At 42.7% G+C, this 22,089-nt stretch overlaps 1 protein-coding gene across 2 annotated transcripts in view; it reads left to right on the forward strand.

Moving 5' to 3' along the window:
• The window catches only part of PAPSS1 (3'-phosphoadenosine 5'-phosphosulfate synthase 1), a 41,124-nt gene that overhangs the window by 10,336 nt on the left and 8,699 nt on the right, over window positions 1–22,089 (forward strand). For both annotated transcript variants that reach the window (XM_077300668.1, XM_077300667.1), the window contains exons 6-10: window positions 7,214–7,327; window positions 10,907–11,018; window positions 13,074–13,279; window positions 14,472–14,607; window positions 17,157–17,425. In XM_077300668.1, coding sequence (XP_077156783.1) covers window positions 7,214–7,327; window positions 10,907–11,018; window positions 13,074–13,279; window positions 14,472–14,607; window positions 17,157–17,425 — 837 coding nt within the window. The remainder of the gene's footprint in view (window positions 1–7,213; window positions 7,328–10,906; window positions 11,019–13,073; window positions 13,280–14,471; window positions 14,608–17,156; window positions 17,426–22,089) is intronic.

The following is a 22,089-nucleotide window of genomic DNA, read 5'->3' on the forward strand; positions in this document are numbered from 1 at the left end:
GAGCCATTGTCAGGCTGCCATGACATGGCTTTATGATCTAACGTATTTGGATTATGGAAAGAAAACTGGCATTGTTCTATGAATCAAATAGTACATGATCTGTACACAGTGTATTGATTATGTTGTTTATAATGCTGGCTGCCATCCTTGAAAGAACTTGAATAACTTTTGGTTAGGGGAAGAAGAATGTGTATTGAAGCCTTAGAAAGACTTGCATAGCAAGGGCCCTTACCATAGGAAAAGTTAATTGGGTTCCAAAACTGCATCTCCCAATGAGACTCCTAATGTACATTCCTGTGCGCTGGGAGGAGTGTGCACCTGTGCAGAAAATGTATACTTTGTGGATCTGGAGGTACTGAACAGTGGGATATGATCAATGAAGAAATTCTGTGGTGATCCTCTTTAGTATTTGGAAAGCTTCTACAATAGGTAGTCTTTTCTCAAGTGAAAAGTGGATACTTCTTTGTTCGGCTAAGAATGAATGAAATTGATAGGTATGCTGCTGGCTTTTATGTGGTGTCCAATACTGATCCATGCTAGATAACTTCGTCATGTAATAAAATGTATGTGGGTCTGCTGTAGTAGAAGACCCAGAAATGTTAATTCATTTAGAACGCAGCAGCCCAATTACTGTCTGGAGTGGGATCTCTGTCTGTAGAATGCCAAGACTGTGATCTTTGCATTGGCTGCCTGTCTCTTTCCCTCAATTCATTGGGCCCTTTACCACCTAGGGGCCATGTATTTGAAGGACGTTGTCCTTATATGAACTTGCCTGACTTTCTGAATAGTACCTGCTGTCCTTCCTGTATGCAGGTATAGACAGTTGGCAGCACTTTAACATTCACTGCAGCCACTACACTCGGATCACCATGAACATGGATTAGTTATAAAAGGGAGGTTAGACTGGGTTCATGGCAGCACGAATCATTCAGTGGCTGCCAACCATGCTGACTAAAAGGAGTGTTTGTATTCAGCAAGCCTTGAACAACAGTGCTGGGAAGCAACATTGGGAAGGTGTTGGCCTCTCTGCCCTATTTGATTTCCTGTTCTTATGGGGCACGTGAGAGAGAGTCTGCAAAACAAAGCTTCTTTAAAAAAATCCATTTGGTGCTCCTTGATTTTACGGCCCTTCCTGGGAACAAAGTTTAGTAACACAAGTATCATAATTTGCTGTTTTATAGTGTATTGGTCTTCTGTTTGTTGCTAAATAGCTGTGGTCCTATGCCAGGGGTGGCCACACGATCATGGGAAATGTAGTCCATGGACATCTGGACAGCCACAGTTTGGCTACGCCTGGCCTATGACATTGGTCCCATCCACAGATTATGCTCATTCTCTTTTATGGTAATGTGAAGAAGGTGGATTAAAAAAAAAAAGGGACAAAGATTTCAATTCAGAGCCAAAGTACCTCATTGTACTGTACTGTGTTGGACATGTCTTGCGTCAAATGTCAATTGCACCTTGTTTCCCACCCTACTCCCCCTTTAAAAATTGTTCAGGATAAATGGTTGGGTAAAGTTTCTTGCCATATGCTGTTGCAAGTCATGTTCACTCTCAGTCTCCAGAAAATTCACCGCTGTTTAGCCAGTACATCTTCTAGGATGCAGGATCCTGGAGGAGGCACTTTTTCAGATGAGTACTGTCCACCTGGCTCCATCCATCGCTAGCTTTTACAATATTCTTTACCCAGCTAGAATCCCCAAAACACATGCATTTGTTCAGAAAGTAATCTTTGAGTCTTGCTTAAAGCCTTAATAAACAAATCTGTAGATCTGGCAGAAGAGCTCCATTTTGCGGGCCCTGAGGAAACCTGAAATCTCCTGCAGGGCCCTGATCTCCTCCAGGAGCTCATTCCACCAGGTCAGGGCCACGACCGAAAAGGCCCTGACCCTGGTTGAGGCCAGGCGTGCTTCCCTGGGGCCGGGAAGTAGTTTTCCTTCGTGGTGGTTCTGATGATTGTAGGACTCCACAAAGGCCTGCTTATGTGACTTCAGCTGCTGTACTTCACATGTTGTCTTTACGTTTTTCAAGTGTGTGTTTTTGCAAGGAGAAAAGAGCAGTGATGAAAAGAGAGGAAAGGGGAAGGAAACAACTAGAGGGATGTTGCAGCTCGATTCTTTACTGCTGTGAGACCAGCCTGTGTTTATCCTCAGAATTATTCTCTGCTGCTATGAGGATTTAAAAAAAAAACTCCTTTCCCTCCACACCCCATAAAATCTCCAGATATCAAAATATCATAAAACTTAGAAGAAAACAGCAAATAATAGTAAGAATTATGAACAGTCTCACTCTGAGGACTCTCTTTGGGCTGATTTCTTCATGTGATTCTGTTGTGTTTCACCACAGAGATCAAGATACAGCTTATATGGCACATGAGATTATAACTCAGAGGAATGTTATATGCTCAACAGCAATCTTAGATTTGTTCAGCGTAGTATAATTAACTGCAGAATATGTAAATAGCAAAAATACAGTTTCTACTCACCTGTGACTCAATGATAATCCCTGTAATTTGTTTGTAACCTATACAAACATGTAACCTTTAATAGACTGAGTGAAGGCTTATTAGAAATACAGGATTGGATCAAAAAGTACTCTTTGCCCCTGTAATGATGCTTATGCTACTGTGATGGCAGTTCTGTTGATGATGGGTGATGATATTTGCCAACTTCTCTTTCCGCTATACACCCCCCCCCCTCCTACACGCACTGCCTGCTGTGATGCTGATGAGAGATCCTGTAATGTCTGGAGTCAGGATGGGAGGGTGGTGAAATGGAAGGGGATGCAGGAAAGTACCACTCAATTATCTTCGCTCACGGTTCTTTGATATGGTGTAATGCATATACCAACTATTATATACTACTATTTATAAAGTAAACTATTATATACTATTATATTATATAATAATAAACCATTGTATACTAAAAGATGTTAGCCAAGATTGCAGAATAGAATCAAGACATCTTTATCTTCATGGTTCAAGTTGTCTTGAGCAAAAATTCCTTTTTGTACACAGCTTTTAAGACCAAATGTGGGTTAAGTACTGGCATATTCTTCTCCTACCCTCACCACTCCCGATGCTTTTCTCTGTAGTACTGTTCAGTAGTGCTGTCGAGACTATCCACTCAGTGACGCTGGTTTAGAGGTTGATTGGCTGTTATGCATTATGTATGCTTCTGGGAAGGAGCCAACCTGTGGACACTTTGCCGATGGCTTCCTGGTACCTCGATTTCCAAATATGTTGGTGAAGGAACATACTTTGAAGCCCACACCTTGCATAGCCTTGTCTTAACTGTTATCTTCGGTGTTTATATACTCTTTCTTCAAAGCATCGGTGTGCAAAAGCCTGTTGAATTTTATTTATATTTGTTTACTCATGTAATAAAACAGAACCAGGTTATTCCAGTTACTATCAAGCAAGTCCATGTTTAAGCTTACTAAACCCAATAGCCTTAAATGCACCTAACAGAATGTTGACTTGTGTCCTCTGACTGTTTTCAGAGTTCGTTGACTTGCAGATGGCTGTTCATAGGGGATGTCCCTTATTCTTTTGGTTTGGAAACACATCCTTATGTTAGCTTAACTATTGTTGGACATACTGTTGAAAGTGGTGAGCTATGTCACTAGAATATTCTCCAGGACTTCTAATCTGGCATGCTAGGTTCGATTCTGCGCTCTCCCACATGCAACCAGCTGGGTGACCTTGGGCTTGCCACTGCACTGAGAAAACTGCTCTGACTGAGCAGGAATATCAGGGCTCTCTCAGCCTCACCAACCTCACAGGGTTTCTGTTGTGGGGAGAAGAAAGGGAAGGCTATTGTAAGCTGCTTTGAGACTCCTTTGGGTAGAGAAAAGCGGCGTATAAGAACCAACTTTCCTTCTTTCTTCTTCCTTCTTTCTTCTTCTTACTCAATCATTTAATATTCATCTTTACATCTCATTAAAATGACATTGTGCAAGACATAATAACTGTAAAATTAAGAGAATTTTCACTCCCCCCTTAATATTGTGTATTTTTGAGATGTATTAAATAATTAATGGTTCATAAATTAGCATTTGCATCTTAGGGAACGGTAGCAAAATGGAAAGTTAGGAAAGTGGTAAGGTAACATCATGGATCCTCAAGTGAAGCAGAGCCTTCAAGTGGTCACTAGATGGCCTGCTAACATAGCCTTTTCTCTCAATCGTATGTGTCTCAAAGAACTAAGATTTTTCCTGCCTCTGTTTTTAATCTAAAGCGATGCTTTTAAAAGTTGTCTTTTATATGTACCCGGAACACTAGATTTACTGGCGCTATAAATTTATTTAAATGTTTCTTCTTTTCATGAAGCCATAGCTTAATGTTCTAAAATAAATTGCATACTGTGCATGAGTTAGGCATCTTGGCCCAACTTTAAAGTATTCTTGAGATGTCTTTTGTGTTTGCATGTTTGGGGTGGTGGTTGAATGCAGGTATGTACATGGATTGTGTGTTGGATGTATTGTGTAGTTGAGGGAACAGGCAGAAAACATTTACACTTGGAGTGAATTTTGCCTGAAGACTTGAAATAGAGAAACGTGCCTTGTTATTTGTGAAAGTAGAATGCTTTAATAAAATATAAAAATACTTCTTTCATATAACAAAATGACTTGTTCAATTCCACTTCCTTTGACTTTCAAAGCAGAATACAGGAAGGAGTGTTATGTATTCCCTTTCTCTCTTTATTGCTTGAGGAGAATTTCTTATAGCTGAAGATATTTCTTTCCTTTTTGGAAGAGAGATTATAGTGCATTAGATTCTCCCTCTACATCAATCTTGCCAAGAATTCTGCCTGTGTTTTAAGATATAGGCTTAAAAGAGAACTGTTAATAAATAAGAATAAGCCACTTATGCTTGGTCATAATTCTTAACCAGTCCTCTTACCCACTGAAAATTATCTTAATGAAATCATTTAAAAGATGCAGATTAAATGTTGCTTTTTCTGAAGTTCTTTGTCCAGTCAGTTTTGAAAAAAAATTAATCTTTCTTAACAAGTGTTTTATAAGAAAGAACTAGCGTATAGGTTTCTGCAGTAAACTTTGCAGGAGTGCAAGAGCTTTGGACCATTAATCGAAACTCTCACTAGGATATAAAATGTAACTATTGAATTCAATGAGTTTTGCTTCTTCCAACCTTAATGTGACTTTTTTCTTTTGGGGGCTGGTGTGGTAGAAGGAAGAGCCACTAACCCTGCAACTTGCTGTCATCATGCAATGCTTGAAATACTAATATGTGACCTTGGCTGTATGCTCTCGTTGTGGCTGCTTTGACTTTTGCTAGAGTGCTTCAGGTTTCATTTTTGCAGGTGTGAAGCCATTAGAAAATTCAGTGGCCTGAAGTGACTTTTGGATTAATAATTAAGATTAGCATTTTTGTGGAAGATGGCCCTAAATGGCATTTGCTTCCTTGAAACGGGCACAGCGTTCTCACTGAGACTCAAGGCAAATGACAGTATTTGACACTGCAGCCTAAGATCATAACCCATCCCAGCAAATGGTGCAATGGAACTAGGGTCGCAAAGTTAGAAATGCTCAAAAGTATCAGACATGATATGTTATATAAACAGTGCAAATAGAAATCAATCCTATTCAGAAATAGAAATCAACGCTGTGAGAGCAAGAGAAAAACTGTGCCATGGACTTCAAACCTGTTCCCTTCATAAAAGTACCTATACTCTATTGCAGGGGTAGTCAACCTGTGGTCCTCCAGATGTCCATGGACTACAATTCCCATGAGCCCCCACCAGCAGTTGCTGGCAGGGGCTCATGGGAACTGTAGTCCATGGACATCTGGAGGACCACAGGTTGACTACCCCTGCTGTATTGTACTACAGCCATATTCCCATTATAGAAATACTTTCCTGGGCAATTCCATTTTACAATTTGTGGAATAATAGGTGCAATAATGTGATAGCCCATACAGCTGGGCTAATAATTAGAATGTTGAACTAAGCCAGGGCCGAAATCTCAAGTTTTCCACAAAGCTCCTAGATTCACAAAGCCCTGGTGGAGAAGGCCTGCTTTAGAAGATTAGATCTTCAGGATGGGGCAACATCTTTGTTTGCTGAATTGTTTTTTGGTGTTTTGATTTATTCTGCTTTACTAGCTAGGCAACCCATCATCTTCACATGACAGTAGTTGCTATTTCCTTGGTTAGTTCTTTCCCACACTCATTTTGTTGTGATTGGATCCTATTTAGATGTTTACCCAAATTGCACTCATTATGTTTTGGAAGAAGGGTCCCCAGCACATCTGGTTTCTGTACCTCTTAGCAGATTTCTAGCACGTTGTAAGAGATGTTCCATTTCTGCATATTGGTTGTAAGGAATGGAAGAACTTCGGTTTATGTTATGATTTGTGAAGGACTGCCTTATTTGAAGCGTGTCTGCAGTATGTTTTTCCAGTTTCACAGTCAACAGTGTGATTGACATCACCCCCCAAAGAAAGAAAAAACAAAAAGGATCCTACTTAGGCACCAAACATACAAACTGTTCTTAGTAATAATGTTTGGACACTTAGCTGGTGAAAAATTAGCTTTGTGGTGATGCCATCATGTTCTTTTCCCACTTGAATGCTGATCGGGTTGTCTGTGCACTGCTTGTGCTATTTGGCAAGTGCTGCTTGGACTGTTGTTGAAAATGTTTCTCCCAAAACAAGCGGTGCAGTTGTGCCACTTGGTGAGATGCTGTTGAGCACCATATTGTACCTAAGATGAAGGCAAAGTCGTGGAGAGTCATGACAGGTGGGAAGAAGCATAGGTGATTCATGCTTGCTCTGGAGCCACTGCAGAGTTTCTGATGGAGATGAAGGCATGGATATAACCTGTATCTCCCACAGCTATAATGTATGTTCTGCCTGTGCATCAGGAGAACATACACAATAAGCACATGTTATACTCCCATATCCCTGCATGTGAGACTCAGAGGCTGTGACAAAGGAAGCATAAGCTGCTTGTTATGGAATGCAGCTCATGTTGGAAATTTCTTCATATGTTTCATGTATTTCCCAGCAATCATGGCCTTGAGTAGCTAGGATCATTTCTGTTGAATATTGTAATGCAGGCTAAATGTTAGTTGGGGAAACTTAAGTTGACAAAAAAAAAAAAATTAAAAGCAACATGCAACCCAACTGCAGTAGGGCAGTTTCAAATGGCTAAAATTGTTTTAACGGTTAACAACATTTGTCTTTTTCATAGGACATTGTGCCCGTGGATGCCTCTTATGAGGTTAAAGAGCTGTACGTTCCTGAAAACAAGCTTAAGTTGGCCAAAACGGATGCTGAAGCTTTGCCAGCCCTGGAAATAAATAAGGTAATATTTACTTGCATATTAATCCACAGAAGTTGCTAATCTACACTAGCCTGCATGGACTTGTGTAATAGACAGTAGACAAGTGCAGGGGGTCCCCAACCTTTTGGAGCTTGGGGACACATTTGGACTTCTGACATAGTTGCAAAATGGCTACTGCGGGAGGCAGAGTCAGCCACAGAACGGCTGCTGTAAAAAGGTAAAGGTATCCCCTGTGGAAGCACAGAGTCATGTCTGACCCTTGGGGTGACGCCCTCCAGCGTTTTCATGGCAGACTCAATACGGGGTGGTTTGCCAGTGCCTTCCCCAGTCATGACCGTTTACCCCCCAGCAAGCTGGGTACTCATTTTACCGACCTCGGAAGGATGGAAGGCTGAGTCAACCTTGAGCCGGCTGCTGGGATCGAATTCCCAGCCTCATGGGCAAAGCTTTCAGACGGCTGCCTTACCACTCTGCGCCACAAGAGGCTCTTATGCAGTGAAAATCTTTCTGCCACTGAACAATTTTCAAAAACCTGCACAGCCATTCAACTCTCCAATGACCAATTAGAAACCTTGCTGGGCAGAGCCCCACCTGGCCCTGCCCACTTTCTAAAAGATTGTGGCTGGTGCCTGGAGAGGTGTCACCTACATACATTGGGTGCCCCTGGCCTAGTAAGAAAAGATGATTGGTTGCCAGATTTGTAGGAGCTTTTTGGCCAGATTCTTATTTGCTTGCCATGACTGAGCAAGCAGCAGTTTGAATCATTTTTAATGATTTTAAATGCTATTAAATAGTTTTGTGATTACTGTTTATCATATTTGTTGCAAACCACCTCGAGATGGTTGTGCTGAAAGGGGCATTTATAGAAATTAAATAAATAGATAAATGTACTGATCTAAGGTATCAGAGCAACTGGGGTAATCCTTTTCTAAGGCTTAAGAGTGACACAAAGTTATTCTATTTCGCATCCTAAGGACATGATTCCATTTCTTTAGTGCCAGTGATTTCAGGAAGTTTGCCTTGTTAGCAATCAAGGAATTATATTAGTGGCAGGATTGTTGAATTGATGTTTTTCTTTTCTGTGAATATAGTCACTTTCCCCAGTAACTTTTCTAGGATAGCTTTACAGTGCTTGGACAGTTGGTATTTTGATTTCATCCCGTTTCGTTTTCATGAAGTGCTTATTGCTTATCTGCAGTCTCCTTCATTTTCATTTGGGATAACACTTTGGAGCATTAGCTTCCACCTTGAATAACATATTCGTTTTTCTAGCTTTACACTTGACCATAAGACGGTAGAACTTGAGTCACCTTGCCAGTTACTTATATCCATATGCGTGTCACTCTTTCCTTTTTTTCATGTTGGGCCTACCTCCAGAAAAAGGTCCACAGAGTTTGTCTGCAAACAAAATGTTAAACTTGATCTCGTGCTGAAGTTCATTGTCTGTGGAAAATAAGTGGCAATGTTTAATGTTCATGTCCTTGATGGCGCTTTTAATCTATTCACAGAACTGGTAATAAGTGCTTTCAATTAGTTGTAGTTCACTGGTGTCTTCTTTCCAGAGGGAACATTATGAAGCGGGTTAATCAGTGACATCTAACACTGGGGAGGTTGGCCGACATAGAACACTTCTGCCGATGTATGTTGATTTGGCTGATTTCTGTAACTTGTGCAGAGGACACATGAGTGAGCTAGCAAGTTTTGAAGAACAGTGGGAAAATTGCTAAACTGGAAAGCAAGTTTTGCTTCGGCCAGACGATTTTGCTGCTGTCCCTGTGATCCCCAGCAAATACCAAGTGATTCTTCTGAACCTGATTATGGCAGCTGGGTTTGTTGATTTTATTTGCTTTTGAAATTATACCCTGCCCTTCCACAGAGGCTCAGGGTGGCTTACAGAGGAATAAAAATACGCAAGAAAATTAAAAAAAAAATCAGTGTTTTTTAAAATCACATATTAATATTTATTTATTTATTTATTACATTATATTTATATACCGCCCTCCCCTGTGGTTCAGGGTGGTTTACATGGTACATGGGAGAACATGGGACAATACAACATAACTCGGTAACAACGTCCAATAAATAACAGTACTAACAGAGATTTATTTATTTATTTATTTATTTATCATACTTATATACCGCCCTCCCCGGAGGCTCAGTGGTTTAATACGTTCAGTAATTGGTTGAACAGTATTAACATGTTAACAATCCCATGATTGGTTGGTTCAGGACGTTTACTTCATAGGAAGGGGTTCTGAGGGTGCCCAGTAGATGTTGTCGGTTTGGTTGACCTCAACCAAAATGCCGGGGGAAGAGCTCCCTTTTGCAGGCCCTGCAAAAATTTCTCTACCTCCGACAGGATTCTGATCTCCTCTGGAAGCTCATTCCACCAGGTGGGGGCCAGGACAGAGAAAGCTCTGGCTCTAGTTGAGGTCAAGCAAGCTTCCTTGAGGCCAGGGATCACCAGCCGGAGTGTACAGCTCTTTGGGGGAGGGGGGTCTGATCACTAATCAGATCAATCTGATCACTAATTAGATCAGTTAATTTAAAGCCACCCCCCTCCCCAAGTGATAGACGGGGAGGAGTCATAAAATATTCCCTCAGATGGCATTCAGCTGGATGGGTTGCAGAAAGGGAGGCCAGCAAGCTAAAGTTGTTTCTAGGCACCAACCATGAGCCTGGTGGAACAACTTCATCTTGCATGCCTGTGGAACTATTTAAGGTCCTCCCGGTCCCTGATTTTGTTAGACAGAGCATTCTATCAGGCTGGTCAAAGCCAATTTAACTTCCTCAGGGCTGAGGATCCTAAGCAGGTTTTGTCCACAAGTCTATTGGTTTGGTAAAGTAAATAATGTTTTTGTCATTACCCTACAGAAAAAAAATGGATGTTGATCAAGTGGGTGTGTTGTGGTGTCCAACTGTATGTCAGTGGAGGATGGATGTGAAGTATCTTCCTTTCAGATTGGCTTAATTTCTTTGGTGCACGAACTTGTGATATTTAGTGACTGTATGCAAGCCACTGATATTACTGTTATTAAAGTTATTATTGGTAGTGATATAATCATCACTTCTTCCCAAGAGACCACAGTAGCATCCATGGTGCTCGTCCCCCAGCTAGCATGTTTACTTCAGCAACAATTCTGTGAAGTTGCTTACTCTGAGAGATGGCTTAAGGTGGCCCCAGTAAAAGTTTCAATGGTTGAATAGGGATTTGAACCTGGGTTTCCAGAGCCTTGAGCTCAAAATGTTGTACTAGATTTGCTATCGATGTAATATAAAAGCCACACTTGGAAAAAATAGTCATCAGATCTATATTGGAAGATTGGCCCCTCTTTTTGTAGTAAGAACACAACTTAGACCGTTTATGCACTGGGAACTTCACTGTCCCAGCTCCTGTGCAGGAGCTCCTGCCCCAGCACAAATGTGGGGTGGGTGAAGTGCACCAGGCCAAATGCTCCCCCATGTGGGTGCAGGAAGAGGTGGGGCAACCTGCCACGGCTAAAACTCCAGCCTGCAGCCTGGCATGAAACCTCCAGTGTGTAAATGGTCTTACTGAAAACTTTACAGCTGACTGAACATTAAACATGTTTCTGTTTCCAGGTAGACATGCAATGGGTGCAGGTTCTGGCAGAGGGCTGGGCCACGCCGCTCAACGGCTTCATGAGAGAGAGAGAATACTTGCAGTGCCTTCATTTTGACTGTCTGCTGGATGGTAAGACTCTTTAAATATTCCGGGCAGCTCATTCTACTGGCCATGCTTGAATGACGGCAGCACATGGTTGTTCCACTGGGATTTTGAAGAACAGTTCCTCCTTTGAGGGACAGAAAACATGGCTGTACACCCAGCTCCTGTTCGGACTTGGAAAGAACCCGGTGCAGTCATGACCAGCAAACAAAGAAGTAGCAATGAACCCCGTCTAGTGCCGAGTAACTGAAAATTGCAGCATTCTAGGTTTGACTTCCTTTCTAAGTTCCTGTTTCTTTTTAAAATGCTGCAGAAGGTTCTCAATCGACCTCTTAAATCAGGGGTAGTCAAACTGTGGCCCTGCAGATGTCCATGGGCTACAATTCCCATGAGCCCCTGCCAGCTGGCAGGGGCTCACGGGAATTGGAGTCCATGGACATCTGCAGGGCTGCAGTGTGACTACCCCTGACTTAAATGATAAACTGTGCTTGGTTATTGAATATCATACGGCACATTTACCAGCTGTTTCCCTGCACTACGTTCTGTGGATATATCTACATCGCTCCTTACCTTATTGGGTGCATGCTACTTATCTTTTTTTTGCCCAGTGAGGGCATCATCTTTCTTTCTCATGTTCCAGACTGAACCTTGCATCCCAGTGGGAAAAACTGGGGTCCAAACCTGATTCCAAATGAAATCCAGCTTCTCCCCATCTCTCTTTTGTTGTGGAAAAAAAGGATTGCCGCTTTGTAATTTTTTCAGCCTCAGTGTTCAGGCTCCAACCCCCCCCCCCTTTCTGTTTTTTTCTTTCTCTCTCTCTCTCTCTCTTTTTTTTTTTTTTGAATGTCTCTTTTCATTTCAGAATTGCGGACTTGAAAATACATTTTGCGTAGACTGGAATCAATCTCAGCCAGAGGAAACAATATCAAATATATTGAAAACTGAATGGCTGCTTTCCAGTATATTTTATGTAGTGTTCCTCTTCATGTTTCTAGACATTAATACGGATAATTAGGGAGGACAGATGTGGTTTTTATGTGGGCAGTCAAGCCAGTAACATTCTTTCATGCCCTTGAAAAATCCTGGACTGCCTTAGAAAGTTGCCATGGAGCCAAGTGCCCACTTCTTTCACAAGGAAGCTGCCACCTAAAATGAGTACCTGGATGTTACTTTCCTGAAGCTCAGCATTATTTTTTGAATTGCATGGGGAGCTCAGCAGATCACAACAACCTCCCAAAAGGACATAGAGCTGTAAGGATACCGAGGCTATAACAAAAGTGTGGGGGCAACATCATAACATGTCTGTTCCATACATGCCTAAAATCTTTGGATTACAATATGTCTCTCTTGGCCGAAAGTTATCCTGGTACGATCCCTCTCAGCTCGTGTTCTGTAAGCATCAGATCGAATTCAGCAGCCACTAAACCTTGACTTGTTATTGCCCAACATTTCTTTAGCGTGGAGGCACATACTGTCAGTCTTCCAGCATGGAGGCAAGCGGTTCCCATGTTCCAATGCAAAACTGTGGCCCAAATGACAAGTGACACTATTTTAAAAGTATTTATAGTTCTTTTAACTAACTGCAAAGTCCTGAGCCAGACCAAGTCTGCCCACTGCAGCTTCTGCCAGCCCCTGCCCCGGATCCTTTTTGAGTGCTGAAACAGCCATGGAGGGGAAGAATTGTACTTTAGCCCAGGGGTAGTCAACCTGTGGTCCTCCAGATGTTCATGGACTACAATTCCCATGAGCCCCCACCAGCATTTGCTGGCGGGGGCTCATGGGAATTGTAGTTCATGAACATCTGGAGGACCACAGGTTGACTACCTCTGCTTTAGCCCACAGGGAAGGCTAGGCAGATTCTCTGTTCTTCCCTAGGTGACAATGGGAAGAAGTGAAAAACTGGAAGACCTGCCAAAGTATATTTGTGTCTCAAGAAAATAAAAAGCAGAGAACTGTATAGAAAGACTGTGCTCTGACATAGGGGTTTTAGGACAGATTTCTTCTTCCTTTTCTAAGCATCTGTAAGACTTAGTTGCTCCGGGACAACTGGTACCAATTTTGTTGTTCCCTTTCGCCCTACAGGGGGAGTTATTAATCTCTCGGTGCCTATAGTGTTGACAGCTACAAAAGAAGACAAGGAGAGACTAGATGGCTGCACAGCTTTTGCTCTCATGTACGAAGGCCGGCGTGTAGCTATTCTCCGAAACCCAGAATTTTACGAGCATCGCAAAGAAGAGCGTTGTGCCAGACAGTGGGGGACGACATGCAAGGAACACCCTTACATCAAGGTGGCCTTTACAAGCTGGTTTGATCTGATTTTAATACAACACCCTTTTCTTAAACCTTAACGATGTTTCATGTCGGTGAAGAAGCAATGAAAACCCTGATCCAGATTCCCTTGATGATTCCCTTTTGCAGATAATTCCCTGACGTTCATGTACTGTTGTTATTCAGGCTGTGGAACTTTGATTTCCATGACTCTGTATGTGTGTGTGTGTGGACGTGAAAGAGAGACTCAGGACAAGTCTTGTTGTCTCGCCAGTGAAGATCAGAGAGAAGTTTGTCCTCTCCTGCGGTTTACAAAAACAGCATTGTGTGCAAGAGACCTAGAGGATAACATGGCAAAATGAATTATTCAGCAGCGATGACAGGAAAACAGCTGGCCTTTCTGCCGTAGGGCTTGGCTTGGTCTGATCAGAGTATTTGTGTCCAGCCTTCAGCTCATCCTCCTTTCAACAAAGGATCTTTAATGCTGGATTGATGCAAATTATTTATTGCCACTTAATTACTTGTTAGACTTCAAGTTCTAAAAATGTAGTTGAATTCTGTTTTCTTCTCCTGACGTGTTTTTTTCTGGTGAGAGGGGCAAAAGGGACTTCTGTAAGGACTTGAGAGCCAGAGTCAGTAGGTAATCTCCTGTTGGCAGTTTCCAGCAGTTTCAATATGTCTATCTAGAGACTGCATTTTCCTCTCTGGTCCATGAAAATGGTATGCTGCAATAAACTTGCCTGAAGTTTGAACTGTATAAGATTCCCCCCTCCCCATCTTGTCCACAGCTGTTCTACACTAAATCCCTGGTTTTCTGACTTTCTTTAGTTCTGAACTTGAAACAAAACTCAGGCCTGTTGGGAAAACCCATGAGCATCCCAGAAGGCTCATAGGTTACCTGAAATAACATTCCCTTAGACTAGTCCTAATTGGAACCTGCATGTCCAGTAATTTAGGACAACCCACAACCCATGCATAACTATGATTTCCAACATAGGATGGGACCTGGACCCGACCTGTTTAGTCTGTAATTCATGGAGAGGCCATTAGTGGTCCAGTTTCCAAGTGTGATGTGCAAGGCAATAAATCTTAAATGTGTTTCCTTTGAGATGTGCAAACCAACTGGTGATTTTTCTTTTGTGAAGCTGAGCTGAATGTCTTCTTTCCTTTATGTGTGCTAATGAATTGGTTCTTTCCTTTAACATTTCCTAGATGGTCATGGAGCAAGGGGACTGGCTTGTGGGTGGTGATCTGCAAGTGCTTGATCGAATTTACTGGAATGATGGCCTTGACCAGTACCGCCTCACACCTGCTGAACTCAAGCAGAAGTTCAAAGACATGAATGCTGGTGAGTTCTTACTCGGAGGTGAGTGGGGTGGCTGGATGACACCTAGTAGGCAAGAGAAGAATCCCTCTATTGCCCGAAACTTCAACAGCGTGGCCTCAAATCACTAAAGAGAAACCACCGGTGGAAACACATTATCATTTTCCATCACAGTGAAATAATGGTAGTGTGCGCGAAACCAGAGTGGTAGTTCACCCAATCAGAAAAGATGTTTCTGTTTTTTGAGGTGTGGTCAGCTGCTGCAAAATACCTTTGGCTGCAGTCAAGCTTTTGCCCTGCCATCGCTGTACAGGATTTAGACTGTCTTTTTGAAGCCGGCCAGGTCCATAACTAATTCACTGATTCACTGTCCAGCAAGGGGGTGGCAGGTTACACTGGATGAGCATCCTGCATAGTGCAGGGGGTTGGGCTAGATGACCCACGAGGTGCCTTCCAACTCTATGATTCTATTCTAAGTCTTTTCGTATGGACACACTTTTGCATGCCATGAATTCTCCAGAACTGGAACTAAACACATGTGCCTTCCAGCTTTTTTTTTTTTTTTTACTGTGCTTATATATATATGTCAATTTCATCTGAAAAAAAGAAACGTTGTTTTGCTAACTTCACAGCAGAATAGAGAAAGCCACGGATGTGTTGGTTTCTTTGCTTTCTATTTTAATGTTTTTGTGTTAAAACAATAAGTAACAGACCAAGCAGGCAACAGCCTGGCAGCATGTGTGTTTGTTCTGGGCCTTTCTAGCTGGGACAGCAAGAGCAGTCTTGCTACTTGACACTGATAGATGTGGGGGGTGGGGGAAGTTCAAAACAGAGGTGGCAGGAAAGGGAAACTCGTTTTCAGAATTAGTAGGCCTGCTGGAGCTTGTTGGATCAGTGAGTGCAAATCTTGACTGATAGGCCAAGATCAGGGTAGCCCTAGGGGAGAGCGGTATACAAATATAATACAAAATAATAATAATAATAATAAATGAGTGCACTTTGCGGTCAAAGGATGCCCCAGTTTTGGCTGTTGTTTTCTTGTAATTGGGGGTGGGGAATGAGTTGGATTCCTGCCACAAAAGGCATTTCTGTCAGTGGAACAAGACAGAACAGGTGGAACAAACGCTGCATGATGTTCCCAGCTATCAAAGTCTGGCCAAAAGGGGGATTTTTTTGCACCCAAGGCAGACTATGGCCCTGGCACCTGTCTTGTTCAGCATTCTGTGTTCTTTAGTGCCCAACCAGATGCTTCTGAGAAACCAAGAGCATCACACAAAGGGCACCACTGAATCTGTTATGAACCCCAAGCAAGTGGCATTTTGACATATGCAGACTTCACGTATAGAGGCGACATCCCAACTTATGACCATACTGTCCTTCTCTATGTCTGCCTCTCCTAACCTTCACGCCCAGTAACCATAAGGGCACATTTTACGCAACATGTCTATTCAACTAATCTATGATATTGTTTCCAGGGTCAGATTCTGGTTTCCAAAATGCACAAGAGAGCACTGGAAAGGGCTGGCCCGTGACCCATTTAAAGAGGCTTCACAACCCATTTTGGGATCCCAAGCCCTAGGCATGAAAGCAGTGATGTAAGGCAGGGGTAGTCAACCTGTGGTCCTCCAGATGTTCATGGACTTCAATTCCCATGAGCCCCTGCCAGCATTTGCTGGCAGGAGCTCATGGGAATTGTAGTCCATGAACATCTGGAGGACCACAGGTTGACTACCCCTGATGTAAGGAATTGTGGATGGACTGCGGCTGAAAGGGCCCTTGGAAAATACAAATGTAAAATGATGCCAAGCAACCAGCATTGGCCCATACATTGAATATTCCCAGTGCAGCTCAATGTAATAGAATCATAGAGTTGGAAGGAGCCATGCATTTCTAGTCCAACCCCCTGCTCAACGCAGGATCAGCCCAAAGCATCCTAAAGCATCCAAAAAAAGTGTGTATCCAACCTTTGCTTGAAGACTGCCAGTGAGGGGGAGCTCACCACCTCCTTAGGCAGCCTATTCCACTGCTGAACTACTGTGAAAATTTTTTCCTGATATCTAGCCTATATCGTTGTACTTGTAGTTTAAACCCATTACCGTGTGTCCTTTCCTCTGCAGCCAATGGGAACAGCTGCCCTCCTCCAAGTGACAACCTTTCAGATACTTAAAGAAGGCTGTCATGTCCCCTCTCAACCTCCTTTTCTCCAGGCTGAACATTCCCAAGTCCCTCAACCTATCTTCATAGGGCTTGGTCCCTTGGCCCCAGATCATCCTCGTCATTCTCCTCTGTACCATTTCAATTTTATCTACGTCCTTCTTGAAGTGAGGCCTCCAGAACTGCCTATATATAGTGCTGTATGCATTTCATTATTCTCTGATCTCAGAGCTGGGCAGACAGTTCATTAACATCTACATTTTTGTTGAAGTCCTCTCCCCATCTTCCCTATAGAACTCTCTTGTAGGCAAAGCCTTTCTGCGAATTATAAGACAGTGGGCAATGGAGGTCAGAGGCAGTTAGTCATTGACTACATCTTCCTACGCTAATTCCTGTAAACCTCTCTTCTTGTTCCTTAGATGCGGTCTTTGCTTTCCAGTTGCGCAACCCTGTGCACAATGGGCATGCTCTGTTAATGCAGGATACTCATAAGCAGCTGCTGGGACGGGGCTACCGGAGGCCAGTCTTACTTTTACATCCACTGGGTGGTTGGACAAAGGATGATGATGTTCCTCTGATGTGGCGGATGAAGCAACATGCAGCTGTCCTGGAGGAAGGAATATTGAATCCAGAGACCACCGTGGTGGCCATATTTCCCTCTCCCATGATGTATGCTGGGCCAACCGAGGTGGGAAGTTCATTGCAGTCGCTATGATTTTCTCTGATCTTGCTTTGTCATATTGGATTTTTGTTGTTAGTAATGTGGACATCTTGGGACTAAACAGCTTATCTGCAAGACTCATGAACATCTAAGGTTCTTAGCTTAGAGCAGGATTGGCCAAATTGTGGCTCTCCAGATGCCCATGGACTACAGTTACCATGAGCCCTTGCCAGCATCACAGCGCTGGCAGGGGCTCATGGTTATTTGTTCTCCATGAAGGATCTGGAGAACCACAATTTGTCCACACATACTTTAGAGGTATCTCAGATGCTTCTTGTTTACAGTTCAAGAGACTTCTTGCTCCATCTCTGTCTTTTGGTTTAAAGGGTGCTTTTATAGCTTTGCTATATTTCGGTATGTGAAGGAGTTGGGATCTTTTCAGCTTTCTAATTTCAATGTGTCTTTTGGTGTTCTCGGATTTGAGACAAGTGTGAGCAAACAACCGAGAAGCAAACATGCTTTTGGCAGTCACGCTGGGCAAGTTGTTTAAAAGCCTGATATACTGCCATAAAATCTCCCCCAGACACACACACAAACGTTTGCTTGAAACATTGGTGGGAACTGGAAAAAAATTAAGTGATCATGAAAAGAGGTACGTGATCACTTCTGTATGGGCTGTGTAGTTCAGATTGTAACTTCTATGCTATGCAATTGTGTGCTTCCCCAGAACTTGGCCGTCTTTTAATTCTTGCTCATTTCAGGGGTGTGTATGATTTTCTTCCATCCATTTTGTTTTGTGGGAGGGACAAAAGGTTTGCTAAGAGTGTCCCAATCCTGATCCAAGCATTTAGGACAAAGCCTTTCTCTTCTAATCTTTGGTCTTAGTCAGGCAGTTAAGGAAAAACGTCTGGTTTTACAGATTGTGTTTTGTGCTAGCTGGTTCTCAGAAAGATGCTGAAAAGAATTGTCTTAAGGAATTGTGTTTTTAAAATGTTTATTGTTGTTGTTAATTACATACAGAGAAAAGGAAAAAATATATATCCAAACAAAAGGGGGGAAAAGAGAAGATTCATACACACGAAGCAGAATAATCTACAGTGAATCATAAAAGGCCAATGAGCAAATCTTGACTCATTTGTGTATTGCAGAACATAATAAACAATATCCAGTGTTTATTAAATGTATCATTTTTTTGGAAATTGGCTGGAATAATAAGAATTGTTAGAATAAGGTCCTCATTACAAACAGCAGTTGCAGAGGACACAAGCAGTCTCCTCTTGCAAACTAAGCTGATAAAGGAAATCAAAATGCCTGTTTGTATACAGAGATGGCAAGTGCTGACTGAAGCATGTGAGCCAATGTCAGGAAAACTGGTGCTGTGAGGTATGACAAGAAGCTCCAAGGATGCACATGGGTCAGAAAAATCATCATCACCACCACCACCACCACCAAAAGGGAACTTGTGATCAAGGACAACTCACCAGTTAACCATCATGCCTTGCGATCCGAGGGATCTGCCCAGCAATTGCTGACAAAACCAGATGCCTTTTTTTATTAGTGGAATATTCCCCACTCAGGGCCAAATAGAGAAAGAAGGTTCTTATATGCAGCTTTTCTCTACCCGAAGGAGGCTCAAAGCGGCTTTCAGTCGCCTTCCCATTCCTCTCCCCACAACAGACACCCTGTGGGGTGGGTGAGGCTTTGAGAGCCCTGATATCACTGCTGGGTCAGAACAGCTTTATCAGTGCTGTGGCGAGCCCAAGGTCACCCAGCTGGCTGCATGTGGGGGAGTGCAGAATCGAACCCGGCATGCCAGATTAGAAGTCCGCACTCCTAACCACTACACCAAATTGGTTCTCCACTAAATACAGCTCTTGCTTAGGATTTTGCACTCCACCCACCTTCCTTTCAGGCCTGCTGTGAAGGAAACCTCCAATAACTATTGACTGAAGCAAGGAACACGTTTCTCTGCCTGCCTGCCTGCCTGTGTACCACGGAGAGGCAGCTATCATTGCTGCTCTTCCAAGAGCAATTCAGGGGTATCTTTGGGCATGTGTGCATGGTCCTTTTGAAGGGGCACTTATGAGTGGGGAGAGCTTTCCCCTTCAACCTAATTATTAGCAACCCAGGGTTGGAAATATTGCTTGTGATTTGGAAGTGGGGCTTCAAAAGGGTTCAATGCCTCAAAGTCCACCCTCCAAAGCAGTCATTTTCCCCTGGCAAGCTGATATTTATAGTCTGGAGATGAGCAGCGATGGTGGCCTGCAAGCTGAGACGGGGGTCAAGTGGGTGCGGGTGTGTCCTGCCTGAGCAATGGTCTCTAGCCTAGCCCTTAACAGCAACACTGGGTTTAGTGGTTCAGATCGATGACTTCTAGCCTGGCAAGCTGGTTTCCCCGCTTCTCCTCCACGTGCAGCCAGCTGGGTGACCTTGGGCTCGCCACGGCACTGATAAAACTGTTCTGACCGAGCAGTAATATCAGGGCTCTCTCAGCCTCACCTACCTCACAATTTCTCTATTGTGGAGAGAAGAAAGGGAAGGTGATTGTAAGCCGCTTTGAGACACCTGGTAAAGTGGCATATAAGAACCAACTCTTCTATTTTTCTGGAGCCCATTGTATTTTTCTGCACAATGGGCTTTATTGCTAATGTTTTTATAATGAGAAATCTTGTATTTTTCAAGAGCCTTGACAATTTCAGCTTTTAAAAAAAATTCTACCTTGAACAGCTGTAAAGAGCTTTATGGAAACTGTCACCTTAAATATTTCAGTAGTGCTTTACTGGGCTATTAGAGTCGTGTCTATGTGGAGTGCTTTGCCTTTGGGTCTCCAGTATTCACCAGCACTTTTCTTAATCTAGTTGCATTTACATCTGCAAAACTGTAAACCATACGGTTAACAAAACGTTTAATGTTTTCATACTGATTTAAAATGTGACATTTCTTACATGGAAAGAAGTGTTATGCTTAAAAAAAAATCTAGCTTTCACGTGTACTCTGGTCCATGAATTCTCTCAAACCCTTCTAGCATGGTACTCCTCCAACATACCTGTTCTTGCATATGAAAAGGAGATGTGAAGGACAGTGTGGGACCATAGCCCTATAGCAGGGGTGGCCAAAGTGTGGCTCTCCAGATGTCTATGGATGACAATTCCCATGAGCCCCTGCCAGGGACCACCCCTGCCCTATAGTGTTCTCTTAGCAAACAAACCCAACTGGTTGACTCTCTTTCCCTCTTTATTGGTATTCTCTCAATTTGCTTGCTGTGTCCGTGCACATACTCTAAAGACTAAAGACTTAATGGTTCTGAAGTTTTCATAAGAATGGACCATCGATTTCTTACTGCAAGGCCTTGCTTTGCCCCCTATCATGTTCCTGAGGCCCCACAAACCCACAGCTGCAAAATTTCAGGGGGGTTCAGTAGTTTGGATCTAACCATCTTTTCCACTGGTGGCTAAGGGAGGAGAAGGTCCCCTTTGGGGATCATGGGACCTGTATGTACAAAAGCCATGTGGGACTGTAGCGAAAAAGGGAATTGAGTGAGACTCAGCAATATAGCTAGCTGGATCCGACCCAGTAAGCTGTAGTGTGAGGAGAGAAGTGACAGACAATGTGGCCCTGTATTAGAAGCTGAATGCCGCTATAATCTCTGGGGTGCCGAGTGTGTGTGTGGTGGGATACAGGCCTGCTGGAGTTATCAGGAGCGTTCACAGTTCCATTGACACTGAGGGACAAGAGGGCTTGATCTGAAATAATTCAGTTTGCTTTTATAGCCTTCAAGATACACAGATTTATGCTTGTGGAACAGGTCATGATCCTAAACGCTGCACAGTTCAAGCACCTCACTTGCATTTACATGCAGCAGTCAGTTAAGTTTCTCTTAGTCCAATTGGATACATATTAGCAATTCAAAACAAACCCCAAATAAAGAGCATTAAAAAAGGAAATGCCTTTGTTTCTTTTTTTGCTCATTTCTTTAGCGGGGGGGGGGAGTTCATTAGGAATGGTTAATTTTCTGTCTGCCTTCATGCTTCTGCAATGCCAGGTATCGGTTGGGGAAAAACAGAACCTTTCCAAGGCAATTGGTACAATAAATTTTATATATCAATAATTTTTTATATATCAAAAAACATTCCCCTGACTGACATTCCCCACAATACTTTACAGAGCCGGTGGCCTATCTATATATATTAAAAAATTGCTTGATAAGAGTATAAGGAATCAACCACTGAAGAAAAATTGTGAAAACGGAGTATATCTAGAAACCGTTTTGGTTGGTCCTTAAAAAATTATTGATATATAAAATTTATTGTACCAATTGCCTTGGAAAGGTTCTGTTTTTCTCTGTTTATGTTTTGAACCTTTCTTCCTTTCAGGTATCGGTTGGGGGGTGGATGAGAGGAAATGAACTTTCTCCATCTGGGAATGATAGACAAAGTCAGGGAGAGCTCAAAGAGAGAGATGGCGAGCTCCAGAAAACCAAATGGCTACCTGACTTAATTAATGCAGTCTCTGAATATCATGCATGAATGAATGGTTGACTATATATATGGACATCCTTCCCCCTTATGTCCTTGGGACTTGAATGTGGGGACCGTGGAAACGGAGACTTGATCAGGAACTCTGTCCACAGTGAATGGAAATAAAATAAGAAACATCTCTTAATTTTAGCTGTGTTTTCCAAAGACTTCAGA

This window comes from Paroedura picta, chromosome 10 (assembly GCF_049243985.1).
Source record: "Paroedura picta isolate Pp20150507F chromosome 10, Ppicta_v3.0, whole genome shotgun sequence".
Classification (NCBI taxonomy): Eukaryota; Metazoa; Chordata; class Lepidosauria; order Squamata; family Gekkonidae; genus Paroedura; species Paroedura picta.